Below are 16,878 nucleotides of genomic sequence, written 5' to 3'. Positions count from 1 at the left end.
ACCGAAATGAGTAAGTCCAGGAGTAAATTTTCAAATAAGTATATGAAGTGATATTTACTAGCCATGCACCGGAAATGCAGTTAAAGACACCGGCTCAAGTCCAGAGTGTACAATAGTTGACCCGAAGTCGGCCGAAAACGGAATAAACCCATTAGACAAAAAGAAATAAACAAATATTCTCAAACCAAAACGAGAAGAAACCGCCATACAAATTTAGACATGTTATTCAGTGACAATGACATACAATCATTCAAAACAAGAAAAACACCGAACTCGTTATGGTCAGAGACGAGTTAGTAGCTCAAATCAAATCATTTTAGACAACGCTTTAAGTAACATAAGAGCATATTAGGTCTGCTAACTGCATATATGTACATATGTACAATATATAGCTCTGGTTTTATTTGAATGTTTGAAATATTGTGTATTTGTATTTTCATTTTCCTTTTGCGGCACTGCCGAAGGAAGCACCGGCCTAATGGCTTACCTTTATGTATGTTTGGAAATTAGTATATCTGTATTCCCTTTTTTCTGTGTTTCTCTTCGATTTCTGTGTCATTATGCAATTAGGAATTGACCACGAATGAGACGAGTATCGATTTAACAGATTTGGAAGCGAATACCTTGTACAGGATCACGGTGGTGACGCGTGGAAAATCCGGGACCTCGTTACCAGCTTCAATGCTGCTAGTGGATACCTCGAACAATAATACATATGGTAAGAGTGCAGGATCGGTTGGTGTTATGGTGGTTTGTGGAATCGAAATTAATTGCACTGAATTGTTGTGATGGTATCTGTCTGTTTTAGGACAGCAAAATGGTACCTGGGCTGCCCCCTCGCCACCGCACTCCCTCACTGTAGCGGGTCACAGTGCCACATGGATGCAATTGACTTGGCAGCCGCCGGAATATGCGCATCCACACGAACGTGTCACGTACAGGTAAACGAGCGAATGGGCAAAGGACTGCAGAATACTTTATGGTTTTCCTAATGTTGCAGAGTCTACCACAAGCCTATGAAGGCGGAGCAATTTATTAAAATCGAAACAAAATTAGCTTGGTTGCGTATGAATAATCTCAAGCCCAGCTCGCAGCATGTTTTGTATGTCGAGGCTGTGGGAGAGAAGGGCGTTTCGTTGCCATCAGAAACGTTGGTGGCTTGGACGGATCCAGCTCTGCCCGCCTTTGTCGATGTAAGTTAAGCCAGCAGACAAGATGACAGAAGAGATATTCATACCTTTCATTCATTCCTTCATTTGTACTTTAAAATTTTCAGCCTCCAACTGTGCATCCTGCGGACAACATTCCCGAGGGGGGGCTCGATGACCATTCTATGCTTAGCGTTGGGCAATCCAGCGCCCACCATTTCACTTTATGTAGGCGGACACTTGGTACGTCAGGATACCTCGAGGCACATGGTCACTGTCATTCATAATGTTTCAGCAGATATGGAGCACGTCTCTTGCTATGCCGATAACGGCTATGGTGTGCCAATGCAGGCCACTCGCAGGGTGAATGTATGCTGTACGTACATACATACATTTAACTCTTGAAATTAGAAATCACTGTAGAGTGCACTGTAGTTCTTATATAAATTTTAACTACTTGCTCATTCAAGATCCTCCGAAAATCCAAGCTGCCGGCATAACCGTAGCATCTGTTGGCGATGAAATCGAACTCCGTTGCACCGTGGACTCCAAGCCAGCGCCGAAAACTATATTCTGGCGTGAAAAGGAAGGCCGTATTCCTGTCATCACGGGCGGCAACTACTACATCTCGGTCCGAGCAAATGACACACGATCTTCGATTTATACCATGTCCTTGCGTATAAGCAAGCTGCAGGCCAACGATGTAGGCGACTACTTCTGTCACGCAGAAAACCCCTTTGGTGCCACCACCATTCCGGTTTCAGTACGCATACGTCAAACGCCTGCTTTGAATCACAATGTGTCGGAATGCTGTGCCGAGCAAAATGTTTCGCTAGCCTGTCGCAGTGCGTGCAGCTATTATGTGGACTTCGATGCCATAGCTGATAAGCCCGAATGCATTGTCGACTTTGATAAATTGATGCGCTGTGCTGCAGATGGCTCTGATCATCGATCGTGCTGTGCTGACGAGCATGTGCCGCGGAAGTGCTTAAATTGGTGTCGTGGCGAGTCAGTGCGCTCCAAAGAGATTTGCAGTTTGCAATACGCCCGCACCATTGTGGGGTGCTTTGAAAAGAATCGCGATAGATTGCCTGGACCGCCGGAAAACATCGTAATTAGTGTTATGTCAGATAGCGAAGTGAACATCAGGTATGTGTCTCTTAATGGTTTGATTAATACATATGCACATAAATTGAATATAATGTCGAAATTATGAAATGTACATTTTGTTAGAAATGTACATTTTGTTAGAAATGTACATTTTGTTATTATTTATATTATGGAACTTTAAGACTTCATCCACATTGAGTACATCTGGCCCACTTCTTCAGCCGTTTAAGTCCATTTACTTTAATCCCTTAAAAAAGTGTCCAAGCGCTTAAATGGCACGTACCTATCCGGGCTAAGCCTTTCAACACTTTTTCATGGCCTGGACCGGAAGTAAACTCATCCATTTTGCACACTGAAAGCAATACATTCATTACCCTCACCACAAAACTCCACACTCACTCGATTTAGTTTATATTGTGTGTGTACACGTGTGTGAGTGTGGGGTGTGTGGGTGTGTGTGTGGGGCAGAACCCCTGTGTGCACTAATAGACCGCAAATCCATTAAAGCTGAGATTTTTATCTCACTTTAATACACTCAGTCAGCGTCAAAGGTTGTTGGAGAAAAAGGGGATGAGTAAGTTGAGGTGGAGGAGATTGCTGGTTGGCTATTCAAAGATAGAGATAGATAAACGAAGCCAGAGGGAGAAAGAAAGTCAGCTTGGCCGCCCTAAATTTATTAAAATTCCACACAAGTTTTGCCCGCCTGCAACAATATTGCCACTCATAATACGACGCCTGGTCCGCATCTTACAAACTATTTCATTACAGATGGGATGCCCCAACAAAAAATCCAAACGCCGTTGACGGCTATAGAATATTTTACCATGAGGCCGCCGTATTGCCGCCAACAACTAGCGATCCTACGTCGGCTATGGAGCCGGGGCCAGGAAATGGCATGGATACCATGAATAATGCAACAAGTATGAGTGGTGGTGCTGCTGCCGCTCTCGAGATACGACGCATCGATGTAAAGGACACAACAATAAGCATTAATGGCCTCAAGAAGGATGTGCTGTATGAGCTGGTAGTGAAAGCTGGCAATACCTACGGTGCGTACACACACACATACACAGTTTCCTATTGAGGCTTAATTTGCCGATTCTTGTCTCCTCTTCGGGCAGGTGCCAGTGTTCTGACCAATCCCATTAGATTCACGCTTGGAGAAAATCATGTGACCTCCGCCACGAGTAGCTATTCCAGTGCTGTCGGCACTATTAGTGGCATTGTAGCAAGTATTCTGGCCATTTTGTTAGCTGCTGCTGCTATTGTATTCTATCGTCGTCAACGCCTTAACCACGGCAAGGCTGGCAATGGCAACGTGGCATTCGAGAACCCAACCTATACGCGAGGGTTGGAGCAGGTGCAGGTATGTATTATGATAAGAGGACGTTTTACTGAGTCATTTGTAGTTGGCAAATACTCAGCTGGCCTAGTCAATAACAGCATTTCCCGCAGTTTAAGTAGCTTTTAAAGGCATTAATATGAAACGTATCGAATACAAGGATATTTTGGATTTAAAAGGTTTATTTCCTTTATTATTTATTCACCAATGTAGGACTTAATTATTGTCTTTTCAGCTGAGATATTAGATAATACCAGGAACTATTTTGTACATGCAACGACATAATTTCACAGCCTTTTGTTTCAACAACAAGCTGTTTTTGTTTAACTTTAATCAGTTCAGTTCAGTTAGTCCTTTGTTTTAATCGACTGTATTCAGCAGGGACAGAACAACGAATAATCCATAATCCAAATGCTGAAAATATATTTTGATTTCTCAAAATATATGTAACACGCACCCATAGAGTGAAATGGTATATTAAAGTCGCCAAAATGATTGCACCAGGCAGAGGGAAGCATCCCCACAGAGCCAATATATTCTTGATCGGCATCAACAGTCGACTCGACCTAGCCATATCCGTATGTCTGCCCATTACATTCATTTTGACGACTTTAAAATACCATTCAGGGTAACAGGTAAGGATTTCACAACATTAGATATGTAGATCTGACTACAAAATACAGACCAGGACCAGCTTTAATGACGATTGAACGACTCCAATATATCAGGTCAAGAACTAAATTTAAAAGCTTTGGTACCTGTTACATTATTGCACATCCGAAGCAAATTTGATGCAAAGTTTACCCAATTAGATATGTTTAGTTATATTTCAGCGATTACTGTGGAGAATGTTTAAAATGTATTAATAAGTGTAACAGTTGGGCGAAATCGTTAAAGGATTTTGGTTAGGTTCTTAGTTTTACTGAGTATACTCACGTATGTAAGTTAGCACATGTAAATACAATTACCTGTGTGTATCTATACGTTTTTATTTTATATCTGCAATTTTGTTGTTTTTTTTTCCATCCCCTACCCACATACGCATGGTGTCCCTACTCAAAGTTACCTACTGTCACATCGGCTATCACAACACAAAATGGCCACCATCATGGCAGCGGGAGCGGTGGTAGGGCCGCAACCAACGGCAACGGCAACAGCAGCGACAGCAATAGCAACAGTAATATCAGCCATAATGGCAATGCTGCCACAATGACGTCATCCACAACAACAACCGCACCGACGGCAGCCACGTCAGGTGGAGGCACAACCGCGTTGAACGGAAGGCATCACCAGCACCCGCACCGTGGCGGCGGTACAGATGCGGCGCATCACTTTCACAACCCACTCAGCAATAGCAATACGCAGTGCAATGAAGTAAATCCCACAATTTATGAAGAGCTCAAACTTGGCCAAGAAGGTGCTGGATTTAAGAAACTTGTGCCATAAATGACAAACGCGCACAACACAAAGAACACACACACCCACACCCACACCCAAACACACACACACAACAGTCAGACAGATAGAGCACAGACGAACACCAACCAAGTATAGCTATACAGTATATCCGTATATACATATATCCATATATGTATATATACATATGTATACATATTTACATACATATACGTATATATACACATATAAATATATGCTAAATGTAGACATAGGCCGTGTAAACAGCGCCAAGCGCCACACAGACACACTCATTTATGTACACTGTGACGTGACATCTTTACAAAAAATGCATTGCGAGAAAATTTTGGGTACATTTTTTGAGTAGCTAACAAGGTAAAACTGCAAAATATTTGGGTAGCGTAACGTAATAAATTTGTAGTATGTAACTGTGATTGAAAATAAAAATATAATAATATAAAGAATGCTGTTACAATGTTTGTTTGGTAACAGCAATCGAAAGAGACGTAAAAATTAAAAATTATCTTCTTTTTATACATTTTATTTATTCCATTAGATATCTTGCAAAGACAAAAAAAGCAAAAATACCTAATGGGAAAGCTAAGATTGCTAGCTACCGAGTCCTTGGACTCTAACATATACATAGATATGTACATATGTAATAAGATAATGCAAAATGTATGTGTATGTTTGTATATGGCTACTATAAGTACATATGTACATACATGCCTAAATATGCACTCCACTCACTGCTTATTCCTTGCGCCCATATACATTCATTAATTATCTGTTAAATTCATCGATTTGATGTGCAGTCAATCTGAGTAAGTTTTGGGGGCCCGAAGACACCAGCAGAGGAATTAGGTAACGTATATTTGTATGTAGGTATGTACATTGAAAGCAGGAAAATCGACAATAGCAACTTCTTATGTACATATGTATGTATGTATATAGGTACATTGGATATGTCCAAGAATAAAAACTACTAGACGAATTAGTGACTTTAATGAAGACACAAGGAAATTACTCAATAGGGAATGGAAAATCAAAAAGGAATTCTTCCAAAAAGTGTATGTGTAATTGGAAAATAATAAACCACAACTACAAGCCAAGAACAACAGAAAAGAATTCATTGGTACATAAGTATGTACAGCAGAAAAATAGAAACGATGAAATACTTACATATGTATGTACATTTTCTATTCTAAGCAAAGGCGTACAGTGTTAAAAATGTATTAATACAAAATTGATGCAATATAGATATTGTAGTAGATACTCTGGTTATTTTCATCTACTCGTTCGTTTCTTACTGTGTATGTTAGGAATAAACAACGTTCTTAATACAATATTAAAGGATGGCCTCCTCTTTCTCTGCCTCTACTCCTTTATACTCAAACTCATATCCAAGCATCTCCTCTATCTCATTTTGACGGAATGTTGATCCCTCTGACGATGTTTGTTCATGTAATGTTGCATGCAGTAAGGCGTATTATTATGTACTACACACACAAACACACACACACACAGAGTTCTACTTCGACGGAGATGTGCAAAGATGAGCCATAGTATTATTATTAGTATGGCATAAGGATGGAAGAAGTTTAACTTACATATGTAAATTTATTTTTATTAGAATATCTAAGACAGCGCTTTTCACCATAATCCGTTATGATCTGATACTGATACAAGGATGATGCCATCATGACAGGCTGGTGCCACAAAATATCATTATAATTTAGTTACAAATATAAGGCAGCTAAGCATTTTAGATAAGTGTGTGCGGTGATTTCTGATAAAAGGAGAAGTGCGCCGAGCCGTGAGTAAATATCAAAATGAAGGGATTCTCAAAAAAAGCATATTGCTTTGAATGTGCTTCCCCTCTTTTTTTTTAAATATGTATGTAAACATTCATCTTTTTCTGCTTGTCTATGCGCTTTTCAAACTTCCGCAGTGCTTGCTTAGTGCAATCGCTCTGAATAAACTGCTGCTTGAATTATGCAACACGTTTAAGTGCCCCATGCATTCTTTATACTCTCGCATACGTAGTCGTAGTCCCTCCCCACATGCATCTTTAGCAATAGAAGTTGCTTGCCTCTGCCGGGAAAGGAAGGGGGAAAAAAGGAAAGAAAGAACAATCCACATAAAAAAGGGTGACCGAATGGAGATGAAAATGTTGACAGTGCCAGATAAAATGGAAAAATTTACAAGTAAATGATATTGTGTGATGCCCACTTTGAGGCTGGCTGAAATACCTTGGCCCTTTGGTGATGTTATGACTTCGTGTTATACCCTTGCCACGAAAGTATATTAACGACGTAGTAAGTTCTTCCCATCTAGACCCGTTAAGCTTCTATTTGGCATTTTGGCTTCTATTTACTCGCACTGCAGGCATTGTTTGTACCGCATTCAGCCAGATCGATATTAGTGGATGGAAAACCTTATGGTTTTTCACGGGTTTGTTACTTTTGATTTTATTATGAATCCGAAAATACATATACCCAACCAAATGAACGGTCGGTCGAAGACAGTCCTTTTTATACGATGCACCCATAGGGATAAATGGTATATTAAAGACGCCAAAATGTGTGTAAAAGGCAGAAGGCAGCGTTTCCGTCCCATAAAGGATATATATTTTTGATCAGCTCCATCAGCCGAGTCGATATAGCCTTATACGTCTGTCTATCCGTATGAACTACCACCTAATTTGGTATATAGACTTGTGTAGTATGTAAAGTTTATTTCAAATTTTTGCCACGCCTTTTTCGTCCCCGCAATTTAAACAAAAGAGCTTTTGGCTCAAAGACTAGATAGCTAGAGACATCCTATTTGGCATGTATACTAGCATAGTAAAGGCGCAGATTTTGTATGTGTAATAATTTTGCCACACTCCCTTCCAAACATCGGAAGAATCTCATAATACCTTCAGGTACCATTGATTCTACTACTGCCGATAGCCATTGCATAAATTGTATAGCACAATTTTGAAAAAATGAATTTTGAGGTAATTGAGTTTAGGCTGCTTAAATGCTTAAATCATCCATCAATTTCAAAGTTGGCCGTTATTACTAATTTTTTCAAAAGATAATTTTCAGAGCCACAATAGTACAAACACTAAACTTTTAACATTTATGTATCTCGTTGACCATCATGGATTTAGATATGACAAAAAAAAAAAACAGAAAGAAAAGAAAAAACTATTAGAAACCCATAGGGCAGGGGCTAACTTCGAGCTTTGTTAGACTGAGAAATATACATTTTTGTGACATTTATGTAAAAAGTAACGAAGTTATTGACAAAAGTCTATATAATATAGTCATCCGATCTTGATGAAACTTGGTGTAAAAAACTCACCGATCTTTAATATCATGAAGTCATTGAGGAAAATGACTGTTCGTGACTTTGCCGTTTGTATGGGAGCTATATGATATAGTGGTCCGATCCGGCTGAATCCGAGATATACATACACCCTGTGCAGTATAAAGCCGATAAGCCCACATGCAAAATGTCAACTCTGTAGCTTTTACTGTCTAGGAGGAGTTTGGTTTGATCCAGTGGGCCAGACGGACGTACATGGCTATATGGACTTGTCTCGTCGTTTTAATCAAGAATATATATACATATGTACTTTATATGGTCGGATATCCTTCATTCTGCCTGTTACATACATTTTGTACATGTTTCCACAACTGTAAGCAAGACTATGGGCGTTTCCGGTTTTATAAAAAGTTGGTTAACAGAATTTGATGGTCAGTATTGCAGCTGGCTTCTCCTAATTATCCTTTCTTTTCATGTCCAATTTTTAGATCTTTTGCTCTGTTTACCCTGTAATCTGCGCAGAGTCCTCACGTGTTTCACATGTTTAAAACTTAGCTTCAAACCTGTAAGCAAGAAATTTCAAAATTTTCTGCTTGCGAAGTAGTATAAGTCTCAGCATATCCTATGTACATATGAGTTGCAATAAAAATGAAGAAAGTCTCGCCGACTTAGGTATACCATGCACCAGTAAGACAAATATATTTTGAATAATAACTAATGCATATATGTAGGTATTTAAAAAAATGTTCTGTTCAAATGCTTTTTACAAGCATAACTGAGTATTTCGGTCACTCAAGCAAATGCGCACCCTGGCGCCCCCACCAGATGACGGCCAACTCCGGCCTTATGGAAAAACGTTTATATGCATAACTTGGCCATTTTTTGTCCGATTCGGATAAAATATATACATAATATTAAGTTTAGGTGTGCCAATTTGATGGCATAGGGTAGAAAATTACTAGAGATAATCGAGTTTTTTCAAATTACGGGGGCAAAAGGGGGCGTGTTAAAATTTTCCACATACACATCTGCGCATTTAAACAAATATACATACCAAAAATGGAGTCTGTAGCTAGAATGGTTTTTGAGATAAACTTTTTTTTTATATTGCGGGTGCGCAAAGGGGCGTGTCAATAATTTGAAATAAACTCGATCACTTTACACACTACGCGAGCCTACATACCAAATTTGGTGGCTCTATCTTTTATAGTCTCTGAGATCTAGGCGTTCATACGGACGGACGGACAGACAGACATGGCTAGATCGACTCGGCAGTTGTTACTGATCAAGAATATACATATGTAAGTATATACTTTATGGGACCGGAAAAGCTTCCTTCTGCCAGTTATATACATTTTGGCGACTTTAATATACCATTTCACCCTTTGGGTGCATGGTATAACAACCCGACAAAGAGTAACCTTCAAGTTTAGTTGAAAATTACCAAAATTGAATGAACTCTCGGTGGTAGAACTTAAAAGCCAATATTACAGTACGTCAAGTGATTTATGTATGTATGTATGTGGAAACGGATTCTGTTGTTATTTATCGCTAAACTAATAAATCTTGTCATAAAAATGGAAAATATTGTATACGCCAGGCAAGTTGGGCTAGAACAAAGCAAATTAAAAAAATAATAGTCAATCAGATTCCACAATAAAAAAATACAAAACAAATACAGAAGAAAGGCAAGTGGATGCGAAAGGCAAATGTTGTTATTAAGCATGATTTTTTCGTTTTCTTTATTTTATGATTTTATTTATTTGCTTCCGGCCAACCAAACAATTAAATGAACTGCAAACGCGGAAAAACAGACACACTACGTATTAAAGTCCAGTGGGTGAGTACAACTTGATACGATTACTTATACCATGCACCGGCGAGTGGAGGTAGTTATGTTTGTCCGTATGAACACCATTTTGGCTAGATGGCACGTAAAAGAAATAAATATATGTAGTTATGTAGGTGCATTTGTATGTAGTATGTATGTATTTGGCGTTATGAATTATGAACAGTAGTTGTTTTAGTCGCTGCATGGCATTCCAAAGTCGGAGCGATGAGTTAGTTCATTTTTAATGGCCTGTTTCTGAATTCTTTCATATTTTTTGTTTCTTTCTTTGCGTAGTGTTGTTTTTTTTTTATTAGTAAAATCTTAACATTTTTTATGATTATTACTTTTGCGTGAAATTTTTACAGCATCTATACAAATCTTTTTTTGTTTCCCTTTCACAAGGCCTACGACTTTTAATTGTCGAGACGCGGACACAGGGCAATTCCTCGAGCACAAAACTTGGGTCTAATCGCAGAAATCGCGTGAATTTTTCACATTAAGAATACGAGTACTGATACACGGAGAAGCAGGATTGACAAAGAAGGCCAAGGACCCTGAAGAAGCAGTGGAGAAGGCACACTTATTCTTGAATCTATATATGAAGTAATAATAGTCACGAAAATGGCAAATCCAAACAAAGAAAGAACTAAAAAATATTACACGTTTTTCTCTAAAGAGAGTTCGAATCGCGTCCCTATGGTACTACAATCCATTAAATGAAGAATGAAATTAGAGGGCAGGGGCTAACTGGGGCCATGCCGAAGTTTGTAGACCCTTCCAAATTTGTTTGCTCCTTGTTTGTTACCTATGTACATGCATGCTTTAAAGCGACAAATGGTCCTTTACATATAAGAAGTCGGAGGTCCTAAAATTTTAGGCAATATTGCGCATATATGTACATATATAATATCGTTATTCGATCTCGATCAAAACGCTTAAGATATTGAATATCTTTATACAATCTGGCATAGTCATTAACAGCTATATTAAAACAAGGGCGTAGACAGGTACTGGTAGGGTAGGGCTTTGGAGTGTTTTCTTCCAAGTCATCTTCTTCCGTCGAATACATGTACGTATGTACATGTACAGAGTGTTATGCGTTTTATTTCACTTTTAAGAAAAGCTAAACTTACAATATGTACCCATGTGTACATAACATGTATATTGGCGAATTATTCAGTTGTTTAAAATTTTCAATGTATTTTTTATCAATTATGATGTGAGGTAAACTATGTACCAAGAAAAACAACATATTAAATTATTTTCGAAGACCAGATGTATGTATGTCCATACATAGCATGAGGACATGAGCAATCAAGCGCCGACCCCAGCGGCCAACTTCGGCCCCGTTAACATTAATTGATGGCTTTAGCTACGCTAGACTCTGAAAAATAAACAGGGGGAAAGGCGGCGTGGCAAAAATATTAAATAAGCTCTTCGATAGGTTAAAGTTCTCCGGCAAATCTGTTGGATTGCAAGCCTAATTGCAAAGATTCGTTTCAATAGCTCAAAGCTAATACACTTACTAGATCGGATAGAGACGGACGCACGGGCGCTTCCATTCTCGAATGCTCACTTTTTACACACTGTTGTACAACAACAAGTCACTTTTAATGCCAATAAGTATGTGTAAGTAGTTGAATGCCAATAAAATGTTACCCCAAATAACGTGCTAATTGTATTGTTTACAAGCCATCTCCCAATAAACATATGTAAATGTGTAAGTGTGTATGTACATACATATGTATGTATGTATACTCACCGCAACCTCTCTGTGTACAAAAATATTATTGCTGTAAATATGTCGCATTAATGTAAATAAATACAAATGGCGCAATGGCTTACACCAGGCGTAAGGAATAAGCAGACCCATAATCTGGTTTATTTAATTTTATTGCATTTGATTATTGGAATACATATGTAATTATGTAGTTGTTAAAAGTCTCATACATATGTACAAATATCGTGGAAGGCATGACTGTGGCAGAGAGAGAATGTAGCTAAAATGGCATCAGCGTGTGGGTACACAATATTGATTAGAGAAAAAGAGAGATGAAACATTGGGCTTTGAGCAAAAAAGATGTACAAATGTATGTAAGCATTTTTCTTTGTCAAGCGGTACACAGCTCGAATTCGATGGACTGATTTGAACCATCTTGGTCTTGGTGTTTGATGGCGGAAGTGTGTCCTTTTTATACCCTTGCAAAAAGGTATGTATATCTTATCATTTTTGAATGCAAAAAGTACTGTTTTTCTCTAATTTCTCTAATTAGAGATATGCGAATTCTCTTAGTATACTTGGAAAAAGTGAGACTACGTCAAATAATATCAATCTTTCATCCTAAACAGATGTATTCTTTAAGCTTGTCCGCAAATGTTTTTAACTAAGCTTAGCGGATGATAATGATGTATAGGAGAGGATAGATGTTTTCAGTAAAGTGAAAGATGGAAAGAAGTCTACTAGAACTTGTTGGAAAATTGACATTGCCAACCAACCTTGACCTTCGAGGAGTAAATAGCAAAAACTGCTTTTGAACGGATTCGAGTTTAGTCTGGTGCGACTCATATTGAGGTGACCAAATGCAAGATCCATACTCTAAGATAGGACGGACAAGCGAAGAAAAAACCAGAAGGCCGGGGCTAACTTCGACAGCGCCGAAGTTTGTATGCCCTTTCCAGTTTTTTGTTACTCTTTCCTTACGTATAGTCGTCAAAGAAGAAAAACATTTCATCTAAAAAGTCTATTAGACGGCCTACAATCTTAGCATGCCAAATAATGTTGCTCAAAGTCACTGTATTCCACCGATCATTCCTATGGGGGCTTTATGATATAGTGATCCGATCTTGATCAAATTTGGCAGAGTCGTTTGACCAAAATTAATATACCCTTTTTGCAAGGGTATAATGAAGTAAGTGAGTCGACTCACCGACTTGGGTATACCATACACCAAGTGAAACAAATATTTTAAATTTCAAAAACCAATTGTATGTCTCTTAAATTGCTATCTCGCTTAGTCTACAAACAAACGAGCACTCTAGCGCCGCCACTGTTTGTTAGTCGGTGGCTCAGTAGAGACCTTCTAAAACTAAAGGGTGGCCCATTTAAAAATTGGAATTTGATTTTGTTATAAAAAAGAAACGGGTGGATATTTGTTAAAGGTTAAACATTTATTTGAAAGGTATATTTATGTCATTTATTTATGAAAAATAATTTCGGTCAAATGTCCACCACGACTGGCTTGGCAATAGCCCATTCCATTAACCCAATTTTTGAGTACATTTTCGATTGTGTGCGGCTGTATTTCAGCAATAGCTGCATGAATTTCGGTCTTGAGGTCTTGAATTGTTTCTGGATTGTTTGCATAACATTTATCTTTCACCGCTCCCCACAGAAAATAGTCCAATGGCGTCAAATCGCAGCTTCGAGGAGGCCATGTCACATCACCATTTTTGCTGATTATGCGATTTTCGAAGATTGGACGCAGAATTTCGATTGTGGCATGCGCTGTGTGGCACGTAGCGCCGTCTTGTTAAAACCAAATGTTGTCCATATCCATTCCTTCAATTTCGATGATTTCTCGATAAAATTTATCATCTTCAATTAAACGATCTTCAGCCCAAATTGCGAAGTTTAGACGGTTCGGATGGTCAATAGGCTTTAACTGATGCACCAATTGAACTTTATATGGCTTCATTGCAAGGTCTTTTCGCAAAATTCGCATCAGAGAAGTGCGTGAAATGTCCAATTGTTGTAAACGGTGCCGAGTTGATGTTGATGGCTGTTCACGCACACTTTCAGCCACAGCAGCAATATTTTCGGTTGAGCGCACTGGACGAGTACGTTCTCGAGTTGGTTTATCCACTAACGTTCCAGTTTTACGAACACGCTTCACGAATTGATCCACAAATTGAGTTGTAGGCACATTTTTTTTACCAAACTTATTTTTAAAATTTCGCACTGTTTGAGTAGAAGACTCACCACTTTGGAAATAAGTTTTTAATATTTCCCAACTTTCTTCAAGCGAATAGCGTCCCATTTCGTAAATATCAAACATATATATTCACGGATGACATTTGACGTTTGACAGTCATACAAGCCGTGATTCAAATTCCAAACACTAGATGGACCACCCTGTACAATTCGGTTGTGCTCGAGTTCGAACCCCGACGTAGGTGGAGTTTCCCCCCGATGAAGCAATACTGAAGGGTAGTTCCGTCGGGGATAATGGAAACGATTGTGGATAACGAGTAATTTTTTTCTAGTCCGATTTCAATAAGTAGTATCTGGTAATGTCGGTAGCTGTCATAGTTTTTAAAGAAAAACAGTTTTATGTGATTCCTGGGTGCGTAAGGGGGCGTGGCCAAAATTCAAATTAATTCTATACATTTACATACTACACAAGTATACATACCAAATTTGGTGGCTCTAGTTCTTATAGCCTCCGAGATCTGCGTGTTCATACAGACGGACGGACGGACATGGTTTGATCGACTCGGCTGTTGATCCTGATCAAGAATATATATACTTTTAGGGTCGGAAAGCTACATTTTAGCGACTACAATATACCATTTCCCCCTACGGGTGTATGGCATAATAACTTTAGTTGTACATATATGGATCGTCAAATTCTTTTGATCAACTTTTCATGAAACCAAGAACACACAGATATCAAAATTTTTATGGTATGCACCAAGGAAAACACAAGGTATATTAACCGGCGACGCTTTATTTTAAGCCGATGCGAAACAAATTATCATTCTGCTGAATTAGATTAATAATGTAAGAAATGTATTTTAATTAACCATACAATTTATGTTAAATGAATACTCAAAAAGTGCACCAAGTTCACGTCATTTTATCTGAAAATTTGAAAAAGAAAGTCTGAGTATTAACATACGAAAGTAGCATAAACGGTACGAAAATTACTCTGACAGCTGATATCTAAAACTTTCCCTATCCCTCTCTGTGGGGTACACTGAGAATTGGTTTGATATTCCGCCAGAGTGGATAGGACTTTCGGAATATTTGGCCAGAAGGTATTGCTTAAGTACTGGAGCCTTGTGAATCAGTCCATGGCTAGCCTTCTTAGTCTAGAGTCTAGACTCTAGACAATTGATCAACCTACACGAGCTTGTTCCCGAAGCGTGCTGCGAAGTTTTTGGACCTTTTTTAAACCAGCCTGGACTGGCTGGTCTACGGCTTTTTAGTGGGCAGTCCCTTTAATGTTCAATCGGGCCTAGTCTGCCTAGTTTGACTAGGCTATGTGTCGAGTTGTTCAAACTACCGGCTCAGACCTGTATGTACTTGAGATTTATGTACATATATGTAAATGTATGTATTTACGTACCAACACGCAAAATGCATAGAGCACATTAAAAAATTATCTGCCAAAGAGAAATGCAAAGGGTAAAAGGTAAATTTTAATTTGGTTAGCTACTCCATTTGGTTTCCCAGTCATCATGTGGGCACTTTGCCCAACAAATTTTGACAGGTTTTGCACTTTGTCAAAGTGCAGATACTGATTCAGTCGCCCACTTTAGATTTGCTAACAGGAAGCGTTTTTCACTTCTCCCATTGGTATCAAAAGATGCAGGGTGAATTTTTGAGTGATTTGCTGCCAATCATCATGCTGTTTAAATAGTAAATCACTTTAAAATTAGTTTACCAACTTCAGAAAACTTAAGCGGCGACGTCAAATTAGTGAAAGTTAATTAAAACTATTTGAATTGCAAACTATTATATAATTCTACAACACGTACACGCAAGCAAGGAATTCCTGCGAAGTTAAGGTACAACCCAGGTACAATTCATATGGTTTTTAAAACAGAATGTGAAAACGGGGAAATTAAAAAGCGAGCTCATACCGTAGCTTGAAAAATAAAAGAGGAATCATTTATATACTTATAAGGAATTAAATTCAAAAACAAAAAAAGCTGTGATTCGTGGGAACTGGGACCTGTGCCAAAGTTTGTATACCCTTTTAAGTGTTTCTCTTTTCCCATAGAGGGTATACATTGTTTTCGGTTTGGTATTAATTGGGACTTTTCAGCTGATAGTGTTGATAAGAAATGTCTGTACCCTTGTTAGGAAGTGTATAAAAATGTCAAGTTGTGTGCGGAGGAAGGCAGCCTCCCGTCTATCATTCTGTCTACCTACGAAACGCGGGGCGTTGGGGCACGTACGTGTGACGCAACAATTTGCATATAAAAAGGGTTGTTGGATTTTAAAATGGCTGGGTCCTGCTCTATTGCTGCTGCTGATGCTGGTACTGGTACTGGCACTGGTACTGGGCTTGAGTTTGCGCTTCGGCCTATTATAAGCATTAGAGCCTCAGATATGGGCGCACATTAAGATAAGGCACTTACGCTACGTTTACACCGAGATGTAGTCGATCTAGGTAGTGGAAGGAGCCGCAGTCACACTCCCAGTTACCTACGCAAAAGTTAATTTATGCGGGCATCGTTCCACAAGTGAGTCTGCCTTGTTGAAATTTTAATTAAAGGGAAAATATTTAAAGGATGCAGCGGCAAAAAAAGAGGTAATTCTGAATAGAGTTTGAAGCAGGCGTTGGAGCTGGCGGGGAATCCAGTGACCGGTAGCCGTGTGTGTCAGCGGGTGCGCTACCCGCATTACGGTGGGAGCTTTTTGAACTTTAGCTCTGAGCCTGTCATTTAAAACACTTGGAAAGTACTTGACTTTCGCACTGACTTTTGCC

General features: G+C 38.9%; 1 protein-coding gene and 1 long non-coding RNA gene across 2 annotated transcripts in view; both read left to right on the top strand.

The window, feature by feature from the left end:
* Positions 1-5,536, top strand: part of LOC137586411 (Ig-like and fibronectin type-III domain-containing protein 2) — a 99,827-nt gene extending 94,291 nt beyond the window's left edge. Inside the window, 9 exon segments of the mRNA XM_068302432.1 lie at positions 571-718; positions 809-941; positions 1,001-1,193; positions 1,277-1,312; positions 1,314-1,524; positions 1,619-2,297; positions 3,027-3,307; positions 3,380-3,624; positions 4,663-5,536. Coding sequence (XP_068158533.1) covers positions 571-718; positions 809-941; positions 1,001-1,193; positions 1,277-1,312; positions 1,314-1,524; positions 1,619-2,297; positions 3,027-3,307; positions 3,380-3,624; positions 4,663-5,046 — 2,310 coding nt within the window. The 3' untranslated portion in view covers positions 5,047-5,536.
* Positions 5,537-9,963: 4,427 nt separating this feature from the next.
* LOC137586448 (uncharacterized) lies at positions 9,964-10,818 on the top strand. Its single transcript, XR_011033791.1, has 2 exons — positions 9,964-10,171; positions 10,565-10,818. It is a non-coding gene; the product is annotated as an uncharacterized lncRNA (long non-coding RNA).
* The last annotated feature ends 6,060 nt before the right edge of the window (positions 10,819-16,878 follow it).

The sequence above is a fragment of the Drosophila tropicalis genome, unplaced genomic scaffold (genome assembly GCF_018151085.1).
Source record: "Drosophila tropicalis isolate 14030-0801.00 unplaced genomic scaffold, ASM1815108v1 contig_993, whole genome shotgun sequence".
NCBI lineage: Eukaryota > Metazoa > Arthropoda > Insecta > Diptera > Drosophilidae > Drosophila > Drosophila tropicalis.
The sequence above is the reverse complement of the archived record's forward strand: the minus strand, read 5'-3'. Positions and strand labels throughout refer to the sequence as shown.